We start from the raw sequence: 24656 nt of genomic DNA, 5'->3' as shown, positions 1-24656 counted from the left end.
GATCACATGGTTTTATCATTAGCTTGTCTTTTGTTTTACTGCAACCAATGTGAAAAATAATAATACTTAAAAGAGTCAGTTTGGTATTCTTATAAATTTGAGGGCGAAAAATTCAAGAATTAGTGTTGAATATAATTTTTCATATAAAAACTCATCTGTGAATTTTTCACCCTCATTTTTTGTAGCGACTATCAACTCTTAATATTATATATAAAACTCTTTGCATTACATATCTACAAGAGCACAAGTGGAATCAAGTCTACTGGTGAAACACTACTAGCCTGTTTTGTACTATGACATTAGTTACAATTTTTGACAGTTTGAATATAGCTTCTTTGTAGTTACAAAAGTGATGAATAGTACTAGCTGTCTGTCAGGTGATATTGATGATTATACTATCTGTCAGCTAACATTGAAGTACAAAAGTAATTAATAATATGCAAAGTATACACCCTTATGCTAATTATGTATATCAATAATCAATCAGATATTTTCCGTATACATATTTAGCATATGGGTGTATATTTTGTATATTATTCATCACTTTAGAGAAAGAAAAGTAAAATTCTGAACCTACAGGGTGGCTTCTTTTGTACTCCCTATGATGTTATATTACACATGTTTTGTACACATTTTTCTTGGGATAAAATATAAGAAAATTTTAATTAATTTTATCTTATTTAATAGACAAAATTATGTTTTTTTTTTTAAATTGCACCCCATGTTTTTTTCAATTGCATCTGACATTCCTCCTTTTTTGCACCTATAAAAAATTCTTTAATTGTTTAACTCATATTACACTCAGGCTTTACCTCCTAAACACAGTTTAATAATTTAACAGAAAGTAGACACAGGCTGGTCATATGACTCTTAATGAAAATTTATGTCTAAAATATCCTTATCTTCTTCCTCTTAACTCCATAAAAGACATGACATCATTTTTAACTTGAAAATATTTTAACACTTTTCCTACTTTTTCTTTTTTCTCTAATTGGATGTGAATCCAACTTTTTGATGGACGTGAACTCACCTTGTTAGTACGCATATGTTAACATCCTTCTTTCTTCTTCTTTTAGTTCAATTTTTTTGGTTCGTGTTGGGTTGTTTGATTTTTACGTTTTTATTGGAGGTGTTTCCAATAATGTCTATTAATTGAATATGATCATTTGTTTCAAATATTAGTGTTTTCTCTTGCATTTGTGTTTTTAACTTCTTTCTTTGAAATATTTATTTTTTATGACTAGGGGTTTGATATAATGTCTCAATCAAGAGTTGCATCTTCTTCTAGTGTTAACAACAATGAAGTAAGTGTCAAATATTAAAGGAAAAATTATTATTGTCTTAAGAAAAGTCTATTCACAGGATCAATTGTTAATTTGTTATTGAGTATTTAACATAAATGTTAGGACAATTTGATCTGTTCACATATTTCAATTGATGTTCATTAACGACATTAATAGAATGGGTGAAAGTAATGTGAAAAAGAGAGGAGTATCAAGTGCAATTTGAGAAAAACACTGTTTATATATTTCAATTGACGTTAGTTAACGATATTAATAATCGGTAAAAGTAATGTAAAAAAAAAGAAGGAATATCAAGTGTAATTTGAGAAAAGAACATGAGGTACGAGTGTAATTTATTTTATTTAATATTAGTATTTTTAAAATATCTTTCATTTAATTGAGATGTTAATTTTAATGATTTATTTATTTATTTTTGATATAAAATTCTAACGAAGGATAAGTTGAAAAAAAAAATTAATTGAAATTGGTTTGTTAATAAGACAATTTGAAACTAGAGGAAGTACTGTTTTTTAACTTTAATGAAAAACTTATTTTTTATATAATAAAAAATGAATTGGTTAGACCAGTAATTTACAAATTATTTAAACTTAAATTTGATTGATAAAATTTTATATCCAAATTATATAAGATGAACATTAAAAACACGTGCTCATATGAATGTATAATAAAAAGAAAATTAGTAATTATATTTTATTGTGCTGAAACAACATTAATTGATATCAAATATTAAATTCTTATAAAATGAAAATTTTAATTTTATTTTACCAAAAATAAATTTCATAAATGAATCAAAGGTATTAGAAAGTTTAAAAATAATTCATGTATCCTATTAAATTAATGGAATAGTTGAATCCAAAATTTGTACAAAGTAGATATTAATTGTCTTAAAAATTAGTTGATACTTGTTCGCTTGAGTTTAACAAAATATATTGTTTGAAACATAATTAGACAATTCAATTGATTACTTATTTACAAATGTCTAAATTATATTAAAAAAAGTGACCTAATTATCAAATTATCATGTGATCCTATTATTAGATTGAAAAAATTATTTTAAAAAATATTGGTTTCTTCTTCCATTACTATAAAATGTTAGATACACAACAAAATTTTATAATAACTTCTACATAAGAGAGAAGAAAATAAGGGATGTGATAAAGAAAAGTAACAGAAAAAGTGTGCAAAAAGTTGTTGTAAATTTGTTGATGAAATATGAACGTTATTTAATAAATAAATGTCGATCAAGTGTGCAAATGGGAAAAAGAAAAAAAGCAAAAACTTCTTAAAAAAAACCTAATGAAAATATTAGAAAAAGAATTATAAGTCCAATATGATGATAATTGTATTTTAAAAGTTAAATAAAAACATGCACCAACTTTTCAGGAGGCCAGTCACCAACCAATGTAGTTCTAATACTTGATAGAGACGTGAAGATATCACTTGGACCACAATGTTGTTTCCCCAGAGAAACTACAAAATGTAGAAGGATAAATGTTATTGTTAGTGAGGTCTAGAGAAGACTTTGGAAGGAATTTCATAAATTAAGAACAAAAATTGTTTCCTTTACAGCAACAAGTAACTTTCAAGCATATTGTTTCTATTGTATTTTTTTTATAATCATAGTAAAAAGAGTAAACTGTTACAAATAACAAATTTTCTTGATGCAGAAATAAAAACATACAACACAGTACACACTTAAAAATTGAGCTTTCGCTATTGCCACAAATCATCAGGACCATCAAATAGCAAGTAATAATGTATTGTCAACATCCGGAGAAAGAAAAGTGCAAAGTAAAAACTGTTTCAATATTAATTAAGTATTAATTGGAAACTCTCTGTATCTCTAAAATCTGGACATAAACAGTGACCCACATAACAAAAACAGTGTATCCATGCAAAGCAAACAAATGAAATTCTAATTTTCTTCATTGTGAACTCAAATGAATGTTTAGGATGAAAAAAGAGCTTGTCATTTCCTTTGAACATAGTTTGCAAGAGGGCCTAAAATAAATAATACAGACTTAAGGCCTCAAATGAACATTATAAACATTATCATTAAGTAACCTATGGAAAACGGCACTCCACACTCATATGTTTTATGGGTTATTTTTAAGTAAATAATAAGTTATTTAAATAATACATAAATACGAATGCAATATGCACGGGTGACTAACTAGTATTGAGATAAATATTGGCAGTCACCTACATCTGCAAATCCTTCTTCATTCTTTTTGTAGGGTCAAAAACACTAGGAACAAATCCTGCTAAATCCACCTTGGCATCCTCATACTTTGTGATAAAGGGATGCGAAAACACTGAATTATCAACTTCAAGCCATCATGTATATATACAATAAATTGTCTAAAGACAAAATTGACTTTGTAATTATAAGTTGTATCTAGTGGTTGGAACCAACACATTATAGAGAAAACAATCTATTTTCCACCAGGCAAGAATGCAAATGTCAAAATCATCAAATGAAATAAATGCATGATAACCAAAATATTTGTGCTTTAGGCAAGCATCATCAAAGGAGCAGAATTCAGGTGAAAAAAACTTGTTTTTTTTATGGTGATGGACAATCTAGGATCTGTCACAAAACTAAGTATAATTACATTCGTGTGTAGTAGCGTTCAGATATATTTCTATATCTCTGTTTCATAATAAGTATCTGTAAAGAAATTGACTACATTGCATTTGTATGCCTTAAAACATATCATGTGAATCATCTCGTCTATCTAACATTTATGGCATTATTGCAATGGTAAATTAATTAGATATACTTTGTTTCCTTTTGTGCAATTAATGCTATTATTTCAGATAAGTTTTTCTACAAGTGATAAGAAAAAGACATGTAGAAAAAATGATCAACAAGGATGTTCTTCTCAGACAACATGCACATTCAATCAAACAAAAGGAAACAAAAAACATCATTAACCACTAGTACACATGCTTGCAACATAAGATTGACACAACCTTCATTGGCTGTATAGGGGAATTTTCCTGTTCCACACTCAAGAAGAGCAAGACCTGTATGTAACAGTTCCAACAAATGTAGCTCACTGCAAAGTAGCAATTTTTTATGACACATGAACTTAACAGCATGGTTGTAATAATGACCAAACAATAAAGTGAATAAAGTTTGCATACAATTTTATGGAAGCAACAAGTGACAACAAACTAAGACCGATAGAATTACACTAACCATTGTCACTGAATTCTCTAATCCAACACTAATACCAAAAAATCAGTAATAGACTCCATAGAGATAGCTTAGACTCTTCCAAAAGGTACCAGATTATTTTCCTTACATCATGTAGGAGCTTTTGAAACAAGGAAGATAGAATAGGTTCAGGTATCCTTCTATGCATTTGCTAGTGATCCTCCATCCATGTACTCCAAAGCTCTGCTCATCTGTCCATTTAGAAGCAGACATTACCAATAAGTCCTATAACAAAGTGTCTAGTATTGCCAAATTAAATCTTCAAAAACAAAACAGATAAATAGTGTATTACCCTGCATAAAAAAAATACCACATTTAGACAGCCGGATAACATGTCTCTTGTACTATTATTCATGCTCAGCCATGATGATGATGATGATGATGATGATGATGATGATGATGATGATGATGATGATGATGATGATGATGATGATGATGATGATGATGCATGTTTAATTTTCATTGTAAGTGTAAAATTGTTTTTATTGTCAAATCATTAAAAATAACCATATATAATACCACTTTTAAAGTAATTACTACAAATAAAGTAAATACTTAAGTATGTTTTTATTCCTGTAAGTTTGTATTTTTTAAATTTTGGTTTTTATATTTTTTTTATTTTTAGTCCCTGTATATTTGTGTTTTTTTTCATTTTTGTTCTTTGTAAGTTTTTTTTTCGTTTTCAGTCCTTGGAAATTTGTGATTTTATAATTTGGGTCCCTATCAATTTGCAATTTTACAATTTTGATTCCTCCAAGTGCAAACTTATAAGGACTTAAAATGAGAAAAATTGGAATCTTAAAGAAATAAAATTGAAAAAATTGTAATTTTATATGGACTAAAAAAAAAAACTTACAGTGACAAAAAAAAACAAACTTAGAGGGACTATAAAAAAATTTAGAGGAACCGAAAACATATTTAAGCCAAAAGTAAATAATTATTTTGCACTATCATTTAATTACAAATATGTACAATAAATTTATTAACTTTTACAATAACTACCTTAAGTGTTATATTAACAATAAAGTCTGATTGATTGTGAATGTTATATTTATTTACAGACATATTGTATATAAATTAAATATGATTTTGATATTTGTAAGTTTGTGCTTTTTTAATTTAGGTCCATGTAAATTTTTTGTTTATTTTTAGTTCAGGTAAGTTTATATTTTTTTAATTTTGGTTCCAAGTAAACGTGAACTAATGGAGACTAAAAATGAAAAAAGTTAATTAAAATCTTAAAAGGACTAAAATTGAAAAAGAACAAACTTACCAGAATTAAAAATAAACAAAAAAAACTTACAGAACCAAAATAGAAAAAATGAAAACTTATCGTCACTAAAACTAAATAAAAAAACTTACAAGAAGCAAAAAACTTGATACTCAATTTGGTCTCAAATTTTAATAAAGTGTTCAGTTTAAGTCACCATATTTTAAAAAACTTCAATTGGACCCTCAAATTTTTTAGTGTTGTCCTTTCCATCAATTTAGATAATGCCATAAAAAAAGTATTTCCGTCAATTTTTAATAGATTTTTAGAACATAATTAATAAGATTTTTTAGAAAAATATACTTAATTAATATAAATTAATTTTTTATTATAAATTCATCAAAAAATTTGGTAAGATGTGAAATTTACAATTAACTTTTTATAAAGAAAAATTAAAAGAAGTTTTTATAATTTTAAGTCTTTAAACAAGTTTAATTTTCTTATTTTTAAATATCATACTTGGTCCCTCCTGCCATTTGAAGTCGGCTCCGTCCTTGATTAGGATCAATTCATATTAAAATAATACATAAAAAGAGAACGTAAGTCTTTTCATTAAGAGAAAGTATACCCTAAGCATTAGCATATATAAGACATAATTTAAAAGTTACACATTAGTATATCATTTATATTTCCAAACACCTACCAAAATCAACGTCTCAATGTTAAAAACATATGACTTTATTATCAAGAAATATTTCACTTGTTTTCTTCACTAAACTTTCCATGCAAGCAAATAAGAGACATACCCAATATAAGTTTAAAATATTTTATATCCTAGTCATAAAATATTTTTATAAACTCTCTCAAACACTTATGCAAACCCTTGTAACATATATATATGAGTCGTCTTTTAAACGGTTACAAAATATTCTGACAAGCTCGCATGCATGAATAACCAACAAAAGGAGCATTCTAGCTACACTGTTAATCATTGCCTTCGAGAATCGTAATCAAATACTATAAATGAGGATTAATTATTAGATGAATCATATCCAGTTGATAGTTGATGATGCAGCTCTCCAATATTTCTTGATGCCCATTCATATGGCAGCCTACCAATATTAACAACCTAACATATCTAGGAGATGGTGTATGATACTATATAGATTACTTACAAAAGTAGATTCATGTATCTTATTTGATGATCGCGACTTTAATAATTTAAGCCTTGATTCCTTAATCATATGTACACCGACACACTTTAACTAACTATAGATACTAGTAACAATATTAATAATCTAAAAGCATCAAATATTGTTGAGGGCTTAATCACAACATGGGTGCGAATTGAATAATAGCAAAGAATAATGACTGTTATTTGAGTATGTTCAAGTGGTCAGCTCACAAATCCATAATCTAATTTATAAATTAAAATTGTCATATCCTCGATGTGATTGGATAATATTTGTACCTTTTTGGCCTTTCGGCCATGTTAATAAAAAACGGTCCTTTTCAAACACCCCAAAGAAAGAGTGACAAAGGTGGAAAAGATAGAAGAAATTAAAATTATTGTGGATACTGTGCATGTAGTTCAATAAATTTCGATCTAAGATTAGTATCCTCAAGTTTGTATCCATAATACTCGTCAAAAATGATTGTGGATACTTTTCAAACACCCTAGTATTTTTTACTTAGTGTAATTTTTTTTATATTAACAATGTATAACCATTAAAGTGTAAAAATAAAAACCTTTTAATTATATTTATGATATTTAATTTTAACAAAATTTAATAAATATATAATTTAGATAATGTAATTTATAATTTAATGATCACAAATGTATAAATTTATTAAATCATATGAGAGCGAGTATAACACTTTGTGGAATAGAAAATAATATTTTTGATACTACTGTATAAATAATAATTAATGACTTAAATCCATTTTGGTTCCTACGTTTTTACCATTGTATAATTTTAATCCCTTAAAAAAATTATTAAACATCTAGTTTCTCAGGTTTTCAAAATTTAACAGTTTTGATCTATGGTTACTGTGTCATGCATCAATTTGTTTTAAAAAATTGTTGACACGACATGTTAATAATAATATAAAATTAACATATTAACATGACAAACGACATATCTGTTCAACACACATGATGATGAGATATTAATAATGCGTTGTGAGTACAAAGAAAATGACATTACTTTGCTACAAATTATAAATTGATAACTCATAATGATTTTTTATGATAACTAAAATACTAACTTGAAACGTTAACATACTATTAATGTTATGTTTGATTGTCATGCCATTTATCACATCAACATGATAATGTCATATGTCATTTAATATGAGATGATTTGAGTTAATTATATGAGTAGATGTGAACCAAATTGTATTTTAAAAATGATTAATAAATGTGTTTTTCGTTTATGAAAAAAAATAATGATTACTTTTAATACCTCCAAAAATAATTGTCTCTTTTTTGTATATAATTTTTGTGAAAATGTATCATGCGTAGTCCCTATTTTCATGAATGAAGGATAAAAATTAAAGGATACAACTATAGTGTATTTGGTAAAGCTTTTGAGGAGAGTTTATAAACTTTTTTGAGTAATTTATAAGCTATATGTTTGATAAAATTAATTGATAAATTAACAGAAAACTTATAAGTTAAATAATTAATATAAATGGTTTTGCTTGTATTTCGGAATGAACCATTTTCTAAAAGTCCGTTCCTATAGATTTCAGTAGGAAGAATTTGCTCTGATGATATATGGAAATTAAGTGGAACATATATATTTGTCTTGAGCTACTCTTTAAGCTTGAACTATATATTCATCAGCATAATTGTTTGTCTCTGACAACGTTGAGGAATCGGTTTTTGCTGACAGATGAAGTGATGATATATAACCAATAATGGAAGCTAAACAGTGAAGATTTTTTCCCACCCTGAAGTTCCAGAATGATCAATAATTGAGGACAACACAGTACATATACACAATTTCAGAGGACAGAGATTTGCATGAGATATCTTGGAATATCTTTAAAGAAATGGATCCTTAAATGTGTGCCCTACAAAAAAGAAGCAAGCTAGGGACACCAAAGGGGAGGAACCTAATTTAGTATGTGACAATCTCATAAAATAGTTAAAAGCTGATTAATAATATTCTTTCTTTGATCAATTTGGCTTGTTTGGATGTCCATCAGTCATTGTTTTGGATGCAGTGAAGAACTATGGCTTCACGTTTTGCACAGTACAAAGTTAATTAATGCCTATATCATTATGTACGTACCCTTTTTTTTATAATTTTTTTTCAAGTAATCATCTTTTAAAACATTGTTGAATATTAAATATAAGAGTTAACTAAATTTTTAAATTTTTTCAAAATTTCATTTTTAATTCTTAAATTTTTGTTTGACTAGTGAACGTGTTTTAACATACATTATTTCATTAAGGTTTTTAATGTAAAAGCATTATGTAGTATTTTTCAACCTATATTAATAGCAACAAATGTATATAATAAGTAGGAAAAAAATATAGACTTTATTACGTGCAACATGTGCAGAAAATATTATTTTGTTAATAATTTTTATAAATAATTAAAAAATCATTCAAATAATCTAATTGATTGATTATAATTAATTGATAGTAATAAAATATGTTAAATTTATTATATTTATTAAGATATTATAAATTATAGGATTAACTTATATTAATGGTGTAGGTTATTAAAAAAACAGGATAAATTTGATGTAAGACTTATACAATGATGTGAACCTCTCTCTCTCATATATATATATATATATATATATCACACAACAATAAATTTCAACTAAAGTGTAGCCGGAAGGATTAGATTCAAACACGAAAGCACAAATTAAGACGAGTTCAACAACTAGCAAAAATATTCTCTTTTTTTTCACGGCAAATAGATTCTCATTTTATTAAAAAAACGTAAAGGTTGGAGTTTGTTCAAACCCCACCACCTTGTTACATATTATCAGATCCTACCAAAATACTCTTGATTGACAACAAAGGGTTAGATTTATGTGTTGAAGGCTTAAAGTAATTTTAGAGTTCTAAAAATTAGACTTAAGCCTTTAAAAAAAAGACTTAAGTGATTTGGAATCGAGACAAGTCACAATTTAAATTAACAATTAACTCAATTCGATGTCATGAAATATTATAAAACACGACAACAAGCAATATGTAAATATGTAATTAATATTTTTTAAAGATTAAATAATCATTATTCTTTTGGATATGACAATGCATATATATATATATATATATATATATATATATATATATATATATACATATTACTTGTAAAACATATTTCAACTCTAATTTCCTAATTCTAAAGTTGTGATTTAATTGATCATAAATTCTAAGTTATGGTACAAACCAGAAGGAGGTCTAGTTAGCTCAATTAATTAGACAGTATTCACGAATTATTTGTAAATCATTTATAATATTTAAGTTTGATTTCTACGAAAAAAAACTGATGTATTTTCTATCTAAGACAGTCTTCCTTATATTGGATAGTATTGTGTATCCAACTCCTCTTAATTAATTGAGCAATAGAAAGTAAAGTAAGTAATGCCAATAGTTGATGAGAAAATTAATGATTGATGTTACATACATAACAAATCCTACATGTTAAAATATCAGCTATTTTTTTATTAACGATTGAGATTATTCATTTTACTTTTGCTTAATTTAAATTAGCTAAAGTATTATAAGGAGGAAAATTTTTATTTAAATATTTAAACAATTATATATTCAAAACTTATATTCGAGACTAACAATTAAACAAATAATTCTGTATTAATTGATGTAAATTTGTATGATTTGTCTAATTATCAAGTCTCTAAATCTAAATTAGCAATGACCGATCAGAGTCCCAAAATTATAATTTGACAGTTGACAAAACAAGGGATTAGACAAGGTGACTTTCACACAGTTTCACATTGATAATTATACCCGTTCTTCTTTTTATGACCTTTTGATTTTAATCAGATATAGGGAACATAGATAACCTGTATAAAAGTTACGGGTGAACGAAAAATGATTCAAAACTGAAACATCGTGGAAATTGTCAATGCCTTATGTTTTTGTGTTGGATATCCATTGATTCGATTATTCATTAAAGTACTTATCCTTCAAATTAAAAATCTATTTAGATTCAAGTATATGCGTGATATATAGGACTGAGCAATAAATCTCATTTTAATCTTTATTAAATTGAGTTAAGTACTTTTTTGGTTTTAATCTTCATAAAATTTTTATTTGTGTTTAGTCCTTTACAATTTAGTCTATTAAAAGTGATATAATTTCAGTTTTCTCATTAAAAAATTAAAGCACACGTCTGTGCATGTTAAAATATAAAAGTTAAAAATGAATATTTTTTTTAAAAATAAAATTAGTAATATTTAAAGGATAACTAAATATTTAATTCAACCAAACTTTATAATAGTCATAGCTAAATTTTTCGGATTTAAAATTAGTATTAATTCTTTATTGTTTTGTGGTGTCACATTATCTTATCTGGGAAACAAAGAAGAACGTGAGAGGAAAAAACTAACTAATATAAATTCTAGTTAACTAAAAATAAAGTGAAGAAAAACTGGGATATATGCTATGACATGAGTATTTAAATTGAAAAATTAATTAAAAGTTACAAAATTAATTTTTTTACATGATATTGCTAACGGACTAATTTAATTATAAATATTTACTTAGTAAATTAACTGTTAAGCTTACTAGCAAAGACATAACAATATAAAAGATATATTTAATTAATTTTATATAATTTTTTATTTTGTATAAAAAAATCAAATAACTATAAAGGTTTAATTTTTATGCATTATTAATATAAAAAAATTTACACTTTTCATAAATCAAATAATTTTTGGTAACTTCTAAAATAATTATTTATAAAAAGAAAAAACTTATTATACATAACTATATTTGTGATTAACCTACAATGTAAAAAAATCATTAGAATCAACTTAGTGGTTGGAGATTTAAAATAATATACAAGTTTAAATTTCAATGCAATTATTATACACAAATTTAAAAAATTATAATGTAAAATGTCTTCGTATTGTCGGCAAATAACCTATATATTTACTCAATGTTATAGTCAATCGGGTGGATTATATTGCAAGTTAACATTGGATATTCTTGCACAGTGTTTGATATTATTATAAAGGTTTTGTCATAGTCATTCTTTTTTCACTTTGTTGCCCCATTTTGGTTGCTTTTCCATATTCTTTCTCACCGGAAATGCTCTTTGCCTCCCTATGCCCTCATGTCGTTTATCTGTTTGTCTCACTATTAATTTGCGGGTTTCTCTCATCTTGTCTAGCAACTAACTAGGGTTCCTCCATGAACTCTCACATCCAATAGTAATCTCTCGAGAATTCTCTCTCTCAGTTAGGTGGCATACTTTTTCACAGATATATTTTAAAGAATTAACAGATCTTGAAAGAGCAAGCCTACAACATTAAGGTAATGATCCAAATTACATATTATATTGTTAATTTGTTCAAAGAAACCTAGCTAGCTTCACCAGGTATACTTTTTTATTCGAATTAATTACGTGCCTCTTTTTTCTTGTTTTTAATTCTTTGGAACTTTGCCTAATAAATTATTATTAGTGTTCTAAGTTTGGATCAGGGTTTTTGGTTTTTGGAATTGTTGGAAAAGGTATGAAATTCTGGGTAATTGGTGTACCATCCAACAGAAAGAGTTGAAAATTGAGAAAAGTCCATATGTACAATCCACCATTAGCAAAAGCTACCTGGTTAGTGTACCTTTTTCTTGCCCTTGTTTGTAGCCACTGCCAATTGAGCATCACAATATAGAAGGCTAGAGGAACATACTGAAAAAAGAAAAATTAAGAGAGAGAGAGAGAGAGAGAGAAAAACAGGTTAAGGAAAAAAAAATGCGCATGAACAGATTGAACTTGAAATGAAACTAAGTAAGCACCATTAATTATAAAATTGTGATGCATATCATATCATATCTTTCCTTTTTCTTTTTAGTTTCCTCCCATCTTCTGTACAAAAAAGGAAAAAAGAATACAAAAGGGTTCTGGGTACTGAGATCTGTGAATAGTGGCACTCGGTTTCAATGAAGACTTCTTAGGCACAAAAAAGTTTTTTTTAAAAAAATAAAAAGTATAGCAGCAGCAAAGTGCTTTAATAAGCAGGCAAAAGTCTCCGTAACCCTAAGTTAATTTAATTAGATGTGTTTAATTATATATGGGAGAGATTAATTAAGTTCCAAAAATAGACTATTACTGTAATTAATTCAAGCTTATATATTACAAGAGTATGGTCAATCAATCTATTTATCTATGTAATTATCTTTCTACCTATCTAATTTTTTGATAATTTTAATCAAAAACGATTTGAGATGCCATATATATATTTGGCATTCCATAATACAATTTGGGAAAACACGCACACATTCAATTTGAGAACACACACAGATGTATATATGATCATTTAGAATAAGTTTCAATTAATATTGAGTACAATAGTTAGTAATTAATTAAATAGTTGCTTGGTATAATTGATTAGTATATTGTGTTAATTTTGGTTGTTGGGGGAAGTGATCGAAGATCATGGCCTCTTCTAGCTACTCCAATTCTCCATGTGCAGCCTGCAAGTTTTTGAGAAGGAAGTGCATGCCAGATTGCATTTTTGCCCCATATTTCCCACCAGAAGAGCCACATAAGTTTGCAAATGTTCACAAGATATTTGGTGCAAGCAACGTTAGCAAACTCCTCAACGAGGTTCAACCCCATCAAAGAGAGGATGCTGTGAACTCTCTGGCCTATGAAGCCGAAGCAAGGATCAAGGATCCAGTGTATGGTTGTGTTGGGGCCATTTCAGTGCTCCAAAAACAAGTCCTTAGGCTCCAAAAGGAACTTGATGCCACAAACGCTGATTTGATCCGCTATAGTGCTTGCAATGAAATGCCAAATCTTGGAGGGAGATCAAGGATGTGTAGTGATGATGGAGGAGGTGGTGGTTCCTCATCACTTGCTCACTCCCATGGTTTCTATTATCCTAATTGGAACAATGATCCTTGTGGAAATAATAATGGCTACCCCAGAGGGGATATATAAGACTATGTGGTTCATTTTCAAACTCTCCCTATGCATCAATTAATTATGATATATATATATAGTCACGTATTAAATTTCAAGTTACCCATTTAGGGTTTTCTTATTGTAAAGTATTGGAACAAGGGGGTCTTATTCTTGTGTATATATGCCTGCCTCTCTCTCTCTCTCTCTCTCTCTCTCTCTCTCTCTCTCTCTCTCTCTCTCTCTCTCTCTCTCTCTCTCTCTCTCTCTCTCTCTCTCTCTCTCTCTCTCTCTCTCTCTCTCTATATATATATATATATATATATATATATATATATATATATGGGGTAAATAATAATCAATAATCTTAGCTTATTCATTAAAAATAAAATAAAAATATTAACATATGTAAAATTATGTTGTTCATAATTTCTTTTATATATTTTTATAATTTGTATTATAAATATTTAATTTTTTAACTAATATTCTAAAAGTACTGATCATCAATATCGATATATTATTGTGAAACAATCCTATCTGAATATATTAAGCTAATGAATTAATCTCTTAAACCAATAAATGAACTTCTCTCTTAGCTTACCAATCCAATAAATGAAAACTTGTATGCTTTATTCTCATTGGCAGGGATACCGATACATGTGTTCTTTAATTTTGATCATTGCTCTCCGTTCCGTTCTCATTTATAAAAAAAATAATAGAAAACTTCATATTTATTAAGAAAGTTAATTAATTTTATTAAATTGTATTGTTTTTAATTAAAACAAAAACATTTTTTATAAATTATTCTTTATTGGAACTTGATATTAAACCTAAACTCATTATTAAATAAAATAAAAAATAATCAAAATTTGCTTGTAAAAGAAAACAAAAAATATTTTTTTCTTATGAAAAAAAAACGGATGGAACAATTGATATCCCACTATTTTTTTCTGAGAAAATTAAATTATCTCCAAAATGGCCCCCACGCATTACAAGCCACACACCGACTGACTTATTTTTAAGGCTGGGGTGTTAGCTAGCCAAATGGAATCTAGGTCATTGGTCTACTTTTTATTTAATATTTTGATATTATTTCAATATATAATGCCACCTACCTTTTGAAGCATGCACTCCAGTTTCCATGTACCTACTTATATATATTCCTATTTATTCTTTAGGTGAAGGTCTCAAAATGCCCTTTACTAGATATCTAGCCTAGCTACGCAACATGTGCGTTATACTAATTACTTATATAAGTTAAACTATCTATATATAAAGGCTACATATATAGCCTACAAAGATAACGGGGAATGATAATTTTTAAATTTAGTGTTAATTTTTTTAGGTTTTCAAGATAGTAATTAAATATATTTACTTTTTATTTAATATTTCCTTTATAAAATATAGATGTGTATAAAGTGAGAATGCACTTTCTATGTGAGAATATTGAAAGAATAAATATTAGCCATTAAATTATATCATAAATAATCAAAATTAAAATACTAAGTTACATGATTTTCTTAAAAGTGGCACCACTCTTTTAAGTGATTATGTAACTTTAAATCTTAGTAACTCCTTAATTATGTGTGATTATATGTCCAAAAATGTCATTCTCTCAAAATATATATTTCTTTTAAAGTGATATATATATATATATATATATATATATATATATATATATATATTGTTTAATTATTTTTTTATAAATTATTTGGGAGATTAATTTATTGAAAGATAGTATATATATATAATTTGATTCAAACAAAAATAAACTTAATTACCTCCCTCCCAAGTCGTGTTTCGCTTCTCCAATCTTTCCCTTAATATAGAATTGCTTAATGTGAACTAATATATTGGTGGTGGCATGGGTACATGACATTGTTTCTGCGCTTTACTGCACATAATTTGCCGACGTATCCTTCAATTCTATGCTGGTCAAAGAAAGTGAAACTGTTAACGTGTTGACCTTCCTCATGCATGTCTTTTAATTTGCCTTTTTTCTAAAAAAGGATTATCCGAAAGAGAATATTATTATTATTATTATTATTCATGGGAGATGTTTTCGCGAAAGCAATAATTTCCATGTCCTCCCTCCATATTTCAACATAATGATTATCAGAATCAAGAAGTATGAGTGGCACAGATGCCAAGGGATATATAGGATCTACGAAGGGGATTGTTGTGTTCTTGTTCACGTATGTGATCACAATTGGGTCATTCAAGTTTCAATCCACTAAGACAAGTAACGTGCATGTTGCTGGTATATCGGGGAACTTGGTTTAACATTTCTTGCGCTTATCAATGATTATAGTAAAAATTTACAATTTTATCATAATCATAACTTACAAATATAAAACTTATTTACATATATATATATATATATATATATATATATATATATATATATATATATATATATATAATATCTTTAATATATTCGTAGTCTAAACACTAATTTTTATGATAGCATATTCGTCTGTATAGATGGATATATTACAAGTTTACTTTTGATGTGTATGTTAAACGGCTGCAAATGAGGTTAATTATGTGAGCATATCTTAGTCATAATTAGGTTAAAATACTATAAAAAATTATACTAATTAATATCTTAGGTCGTCATACATAATTTTTCTTTTTTTATCTAAAGAATTATGAAGGTCATATATTAAGAAATAAAAAAAAAATTGATTGAGAAAAAATTATAAAATTATTGATAATAATTATTAAAGAATGATTAGATCAGGAATCGATAAGATTCATCTTTTTATTCTAATTTGTATCTCTAATAATCAAACATGTTATAAATCATATTTGATAATTTGTTCTAAATTATATACATGTGAATTTTGACTTCCAAATAAAAAATAAACAATACTAAATAAGAATTAAAGATTAAAATTCTAATGACACATTTGATGATTTAATGATGCATGTATTGTTAATAAGCTTTCAAAACATAAGAGATTTCACTTTATTCATTAAACAATAAAACATAATATTAATGACTCATTTGTTTGTATTTAAAAGATTTAATATTGTCTATATGGTGTGATATGATTAATAGATAATGTATTAATTTCTTAAATAATGAATCTCAATATTTCAAGAGAATTAGTTTTTAACTTTCGACTGAGTGATATCTCGATTTAATAAAAAAAAGATCTAATATTTAAAAAATTGGTACATTTTTAAGAGATTATGTTATTTAAGTAAAAGTTGAATTGTACTTGGTTACCATAATAATAAAACGGATTTTTAACTTATTTGAATGTGATGATAAAAAAAATTTCTTTTTTTTGTTACAATAAAAGATTTTATAAGCACTTCTAGTGTAACATGCTTGTTTAGGAAAAACAAATTGCTTTATGCACATTAAAAAATTAAATTGGATAATAGTAAAAAAATACTCAATTAGTTAAACATTTTTATTGAAAATGATTAAATAATTAAAGAAAAATGGATTATGCCCTATTATATTATTATCCAATCACAAATTACCATATAATATATAATAAATTTATTAACTTTTATACTAATTATCTTAAAAGTCATATCAATGATAATTTATGATTGAATTATAATATATATGCATAATGATTAAATTCATAATTAAATATAATTAGATATGTTTTAAATATTAGTTCATAAATAATTAAATGATTTTATTGAAAATGATTGCTATATTTTTCTATAAATAAGAAAATTTAACGGTCATCAAGATGCAAATATATCTTGCACAAGGAGTGCTCATCATACACTACAAACAATATGAATGCACATGTTTTGCATTATTGCTTATTATGATGATAAGCATGATAGTGTCCTACTGTAGTGGAGCTTGACAAAATATGTTGAGGGACCAATATAATAATGTATAAATCAGATGTAACAGTTTTAATAATATCACTTTTTTATGGACGATTCTAAACATTCAATAATATTATTCAAATATTAATTACTTTTATACTTAATTATCTATGATATTAAAATATTTTTCTAATTTATTGATAACACTCAGTAAGTTACTCTTTTTTTATATATAATTCTTATGCCTTCGTTTGTTATTGGATTAGAAAATTTATCTGTAATTTTTTTATGAAAAAATCGTGAGAAACATTAATTATTTTATACAAGACAAAAAAATTACGAAAATATGCAAAAAAATAATTTTTCTATAATTTTATAAACAAACTTAAGGAATTGATCATATTTTTACCAAAATTATTGCAAAAATTTGAAAAAAGTTTGGAGAAAATAAAATAAAAAAATTAATAGAAAAATTTACATAAAAGATCCACAAGAAAAAATTGTAGATTAAAATAGTATTGTACAAGTTTTCTTAAACTAGAACGAGGATATAAATGTCATAGGAAAAATGGTTTTGAATGCATAAAAAAGAATATTTTTATATTATAAACTGAGAATTGATTAATGAAATATGTAATGTATAAATAGTGTTATTAAATTAGTTATAAAAGCTAATGTTATAAAAAAACAAAAACTTAAAGTATAATATTAACATAAAATTATCTATGAAAATAATAATAAAGAGAGTGACTAAAGTTTACCTTCTTTATGCTCTTTCTATGACTAAATTTTTTTGGTCAGTATGACAAATTTCATTTGCAAATACAAATTAAACCTAAAAAGTTTTGTAATATTATTTTTCACAAAAAATCAAAGACTTATCTTTAACTTATTCCCATTAAATACACTATTTTTATTTTCTTATCACTTATATTCAACTTCTTGATGGACTTTGATTAAAATTTTGTATTCCTCTTGGGTAAGGGTGAACATAATTCATCCTTTTCAAAATGCTAATTTGGATTTATTTTAAATAAAAAAATTCAAAAGTAATTTATGCTCATCTTTATGTAAGAGGAAGATACAATATTAATCAAAGTCCATCAAAAGTAAATATAATGAAAATTCAAAAGTAAATTTTTTATATTCTTTAAATGACTTAAAATCATTAACAATTAAGAAGTAAATATAAATAATTTTTAATACTCGTATATCTATGTGTGTGATTTGAGTTTAATATTATATATATCAATCATAAAGATTATTGTATGACTTTTAAGATAATTATTATAAAATTTAAAATAATTTATCATACATGTTAGTTTATATTTGAATAACATTATAAAATTATTTATATTTTCAACAAAATCATATACTAATTACTCATAATTTTATTTTGTAAAAAAAAGTTTGGAGAGGCAAGGCCCTCCTTGGTCCCTAAAGTCATGCACTCCACTATGGTTGCAAAAAGTGCAACTTATGGGTCAGTATTATATTAGATAATTATATATAAAAATTACTTCATATATATCAAATAATTATTTTTATTATTATTTTATGGACTACATCTCAAGCGTGTTGCAATTTATTGTCCCTTCTCTCTACACGCCTGTAGATCCAGTTGATCGAATATCCACTTCGAGTGTTGAGGTATATTTTAATTTGGATCCAACCTTATCTCATGCTGGTCTCGAAAATAGTCGTTTGTCGGTTTAACACTGAAATTGAGTACCGAAGTTTATAAGCTCCATCAAGTCACTTCCATGATGCTTTCGATTGAAACACTACTCAAGGATCTTTTTGAAGGAAAAACTCATGGTGGTTGAACTTTCTTCCAAATCTCACCACCTTGATTTTTCTTCTTAGGAGGAAGTGAGTATTGCGATAGAGAGAGCATTTCTCCAACTGCCTCTGGGTAGTTTGTTGCATCTAGCAATTTTGGGTTGGCCGATTAACCCATTTTGGTCACTTTTATAAACAAAATTTTAAAAAGAGTCTCTTCTAAAACTAATCATTGGCATTTGTGTGTTTAGGTCATTAACCAGGCCACATCACAACTAACAAGCCAACAACCACAACTAACACCTTCCTAAAACACTACAATCAGAGTTGACATTACAATGATGCAATAAGTTATTAAATTGTTAACATTATTATTTCATCTTCTTATTATTTGATAATAAAGACTAAAAAATACAAAGATTATTTTCTTTTTTAAGATTAAAATCAAAATATTCCTTATTTTATAAGGAAAAAAACATTTAAATCAACAAATTTTATCCTTTCTTTGGAAAAGTTATAGTTTAAAAAAATTAAGGAAAAGTTATAGTTCTAGGTAACACAACCGAAAGAAAACATGGTCACATAAACGAAGCTTCTGATATTCATAAAAAAATGGGATAGATTGGGTGAAAATAAGAGAGATAGGAAACAAAGGGGGGGTGGGGCCTGAAAATAGAGAGAAGGTAATAACTATGATAAATGGTGTGATAAAAAAAGAGAAAGATAAAAATAAATAATAGAAATGAGATGCGATGAAAAAAAGTACATAAATAACTAGTATTTTTCCACCTGTTTGCATGCAATGCTCACAACATTTTTGCAAAGCAAAGTATTATACTACTGTAATAGAAATGTGAAATGTCAACCTCTCTTCAACCAGCTGTAAAACCCATACCAAACCAAGTTTTTAGAATTTCCCTTCTTTTACTTTTCTCTCTTGCATATAACTCTCCCATTCATTATCACGGGAGAATCTTAACAAGAAGAGTATTGATAACATATTTTCTAACATTCTTTTTAATACATATTTTATTATTAGTCTAATTTATTAAAAATTATAAAATCTATCAAAATAAAAATTTATTAAATAAGAAGTAAGATTTCTCTCTTAAATATTTATTATAATTTCCAATAAATTCAACCAACAACAAAGAGTATCATTAAAAAAGTGTGTTAGTAACATTTATCTTTTAACAATAATCATTAATTATATAAAAAATTATAAAAATAGTATACGGACACCTTAATTATATCAATAGTCATTTAACATCTCATTTTTCTTTTAATCATATCATATCTCCTATTTTATTGTATATTATTAATTTTTCTTTTACTTCTTTCTCTTTTAATAGATTAATAACATACTAATTAACAAGATTGCATGTATTTAAGAAAAAGGACAAGTTTCTCACAACTAAGATCGGAATATTTGCTAGCAAGTATCCTCATTTAATTAATGTGTTCATATACAATAGTTTTAAAAGAAGGATAATGATATTTCGATATATAGCATTTTTGACACTTTTTAGTTGTCTTTTTTCATATAAGTTTTCATTTATTTTTATATTTTTCTTTTAGTGACATTAAATATTTATTATATCTACTACTTTTCTTTATTATTATTTTTGTCCCTTTGCATACAGACTAATATATATAGGTGTCCTAGAACATTTTTCCTTAAAAGAAAGAGAGAGAGAAGTAAGAAACGAAAAAACAGAAAAGTCATAGAAAGTCCACAAAACAATATTCAAAAGATTACTAGTTTACACTCACCAACATATATATTTCCTCAATATATTTATATTTATGTAAGCATCGTTATACGTTATATATGCATGTAACCAAGGTAAAGTTGAAACATGTTGCTCATGCAAACCCCCAACTCAGTATATATTACATGCACGTGTCAACACCCCGCAACTCCACATTTCTATAAACACACAATACCAAGTACCACCTCTTCAACCCCACACGTATGCACCCATCGAATACCAATACTAATATCTTCCATCACTTAATAAATCGAAAGAAAAAAAGAGCTTCTTCTTCTTCTTCTCTGCATCATCACAATGGCTGAAGTACGTTCACAACAACCCCAGCATGTTCAAGTCCACGCAAGCACAACACACACACCACAACAATACCGTTATTACCAAGGTGGCGCCAAAACACAACACCATGGCGGCGAAGGTGGCGGCGTTATGAGCCTCTTCCCGGAGATATCCCTCACGGGCTCCCAACTCCTCGCCCTCCTCGCCGGCGTCCCCCTCGGCGGCATGTTGCTACTCCTCTCCGGGGTCTCGCTCATCGCCAGCCTTGTGGGGCTGGCGGTGGCGACGCCGCTCTTCATTTTCTTCAGCCCGGTGCTGGTGCCCGCCGCCTTCGTCATAGGGATGGCGGTGACCGCGGTGCTGGCGGCGGGCGCGTGCGGGCTGGTGGGGCTGGTGTCGTTCTCGTGGCTGGTGAACTGTCTCCGGCAGATGCCACGGGGGACGACGACGAAGACGACGATGATGCGGCCGGAGCAGGCAAAGCGGCACGTGGCGGACATGGAAGAGTACGTGGGGAAGAAGACGAAGGATGTTGGGCAAGACATTCAGACAAGGGCACATGCACAGGGAACAACCGGGATGGTATAGTGCATTCAGTTATCATCAGACAAGAAAATGGTTTCAGTTTGTGTTTATGTCTATGACTTGTGAGATAAACGTACTAGTATCTATGTGTTTTGAATTATGGAGAGTTTCATTTTGTGTTCCATGCACGGTTTTAAAATTGCATGCGGTTAGCTAAAACAAATCTTTGTGATTGCTAAAATGTGACTGATGCAATCATGGGATTGCCATTGCGGTTGCAGATCTCAGTTTAAAACCATGTTTTCATGTTGTGTCATCACTTCCTCTGGATCTGCTCATTTACATGAGTTGTTGAATATTCCATCATGTGTAATCAGTAATAATATTAATAATGCATGCATTTTTCTTTCGGTTTAATTAATTAATCTCTTTAATTATTGTTTAGATGTCTCTCTAGCTTATCTCCCTCGTGGATCGACCAAGTCTCAAACAATAAAACAATGATGCAACATAAGCATAAGGATTGTTTAATAAGACACTATGCAGATTTGACATTAATTGACTTCGATTTGATAATTAATTTTTTTTATTGTGATTATTAATTAACTAATGTTCCCCATTTCTGAATGAGGTAGAGGGAGTTTTGAGTATTGCGATATATGTAGCATGCACTATCCACAATGTTTGATGGTAGAGTTGATTCCACGGATAGATTAATATCAAATCTACAAATCCAGCAACTATAAGTAGGAGTGCGTGTGTAAAAGATTCTGTGTGATCTAATTTCCACATCTGGGACATATATAAAGGATCAAATGCTCATATATACACCTAAGAAAATGATTTATAATACCTGCGTAAGAAGTTGATCTATTATATATACTTAAATGATATATAAAAATAATAAATAAATAGTTGATCATTTTTAATACAATAAAAAAATAATGTAGCATAAGCATAAAGATTATTATATTACTTTTAAAATTTTATAATAAAACATTTTTATATATAAAGTATTTTTTTTACCCATATATTACACTAAAACACAATTTTTTTAGTAGTGAAAGTTGGAGATATAATAATAATAAATTTAGTAAATTATATCTCATTTATTAGTTTTGTACTGATTATATTGTTGAAAAATTCTTCTATCTATTACCTATTTAGTTTATCAGTTATTAATCTTTTGACGATATAAATATATATTTTTTTATCATGCAAGAAAGATAAATTTCAATATACGATATTAGTAATAACCACATTAATATTTTTTTAAAAATACTATTAATCTGGCATGAAATTAAACATACAATACAACATTGTACATTGTATATTGAGTTACCAACTCAAATTTATAGATTTGAAATAATTTCATTATTTGTATCCTTGTTATTTGTAAGTCAAATGTTGTCCCATTGATTGATGGGAGTTCCAAACTATTAGAATGCAACCTCTTGTCAGTAAAAAATGCTTAGACTTTATGTGCCTATGCAAGGAACCAAGGGTATTATATTCACTTTTTCTATAAGCTTCCCTCACCACTGAAGGTTCACTCTCCATGTATTCATGGCCACAAACTGATTGACTTTTTCCGTATGATATACTATTAGGATCATAGTGAGGCTTGAATAAAAAAAGTTTAAGTATAAAGATAACATTTATAATGTCATATAATCTCACCTCATCTCACCTCATTGATAAACTTGCAATTGTAATATTAATCCTTCAATTTCCAATTTTTATTGAGTCATTTTCATATTTTTATAGTGTTCATTCTACAATGTTCCTCTCATGGTTGAATTCCTTTCCTCTCATGGTTGAATTCCTTTGGTAAGTCATTATCAATTAATGTTCAAAACAATACCATTTAATTGAACTCATTACATATGAGTTTCTAATCAATATGATTGAATATTTTTCAAAAAATGAACAATAAAATGAATACATTTTAATATATATATATATATATATATATATATATATATATATATATATATATATATATATATATATATATATATATATATACTAACAACTCAATTTGCAATCAACATGATTGATTCATATTGTTGTATTATTTAACCTATTTAAAAAAATTTCTTTGTATACAACATCAGAAGCCATGGTGGCTTGATTTTCATTGTCGGTTATCCACTTTTTACAACATATTATTGATCTATTTGATGCAGAATTTAATGACGTTGAAGACGAAACTAAATATAAGAGATGTGTCGCGGTGATTTTTGGATATCAAGCTATTGATTAGCATTGACTCGCATTTTTAAGATCACCACCGATCTTTTATTTTTCCGAAGAAAAGGGAGAAAGCTCGAAAAACCCTATTTTTGAGAGATCAAAGGTCCGGGGGTTGGTTACGCAAAGGGAAGGTACTAGCACCCTAAACGTCTATAGTACTCTATAGGAACCTCTTGCTTATTTTATCTTTATGCTAAATTAATTATTTGTGTGGAAATAAATGCTCGAGTGTGGAAAGATTAGAGAGGTGGGCTCAAACGAAAGGAGAAGAAAAAGGTTTTTGTTTATTTTTATTTGATTTGAGAAGACAAGTCTTGTGCCTACATACCCGAATGGGATCAAAATCATGTAGTCGGGGTAGAAAAGTCAAGTGATTGGTTTTGATTG

At 27.4% G+C, this 24656-nt stretch overlaps 2 protein-coding genes across 10 annotated transcripts; both read left to right on the top strand.

The window, feature by feature from the left end:
• Positions 1–12000: 12000 nt before the first annotated feature.
• Positions 12001–14050, top strand: LOC100820187 (LOB domain-containing protein 25). 9 transcript variants are annotated; one of them, XM_006603712.4, is made up of 2 exons: positions 12001–12260; positions 13378–14050. In XM_006603712.4, the coding sequence occupies exon 2, from the start codon at positions 13381–13383 to the stop codon at positions 13885–13887; it is 507 nt and encodes a 168-aa protein (XP_006603775.1). In that variant the 5' UTR covers positions 12001–12260; positions 13378–13380; the 3' UTR covers positions 13888–14050. The 9 variants fall into 9 exon arrangements, with proteins under 9 accessions (XP_006603775.1, XP_006603773.1, XP_040868746.1 ...); XM_006603710.4 differs by having other exon boundaries at positions 13369–14050; XM_041012812.1 differs by having other exon boundaries at positions 12419–14050.
• Positions 14051–21330: 7280 nt separating this feature from the next.
• Positions 21331–22430, top strand: LOC100794783 (oleosin Ara h 14.0103). Its single transcript, XM_003554224.4, has one exon. The coding sequence runs from the start codon at positions 21507–21509 to the stop codon at positions 22074–22076; it is 570 nt and encodes a 189-aa protein (XP_003554272.1). The 5' UTR covers positions 21331–21506; the 3' UTR covers positions 22077–22430.
• Positions 22431–24656: the final 2226 nt, after the last annotated feature.

The sequence above is a fragment of the Glycine max genome, chromosome 19, assembly GCF_000004515.6.
Source record: "Glycine max cultivar Williams 82 chromosome 19, Glycine_max_v4.0, whole genome shotgun sequence".
Lineage (NCBI taxonomy): Eukaryota > Viridiplantae > Streptophyta > Magnoliopsida > Fabales > Fabaceae > Glycine > Glycine max.
Note: the sequence above shows the minus strand (reverse complement) of the source record. Positions and strands in the feature narration are given on the sequence as shown.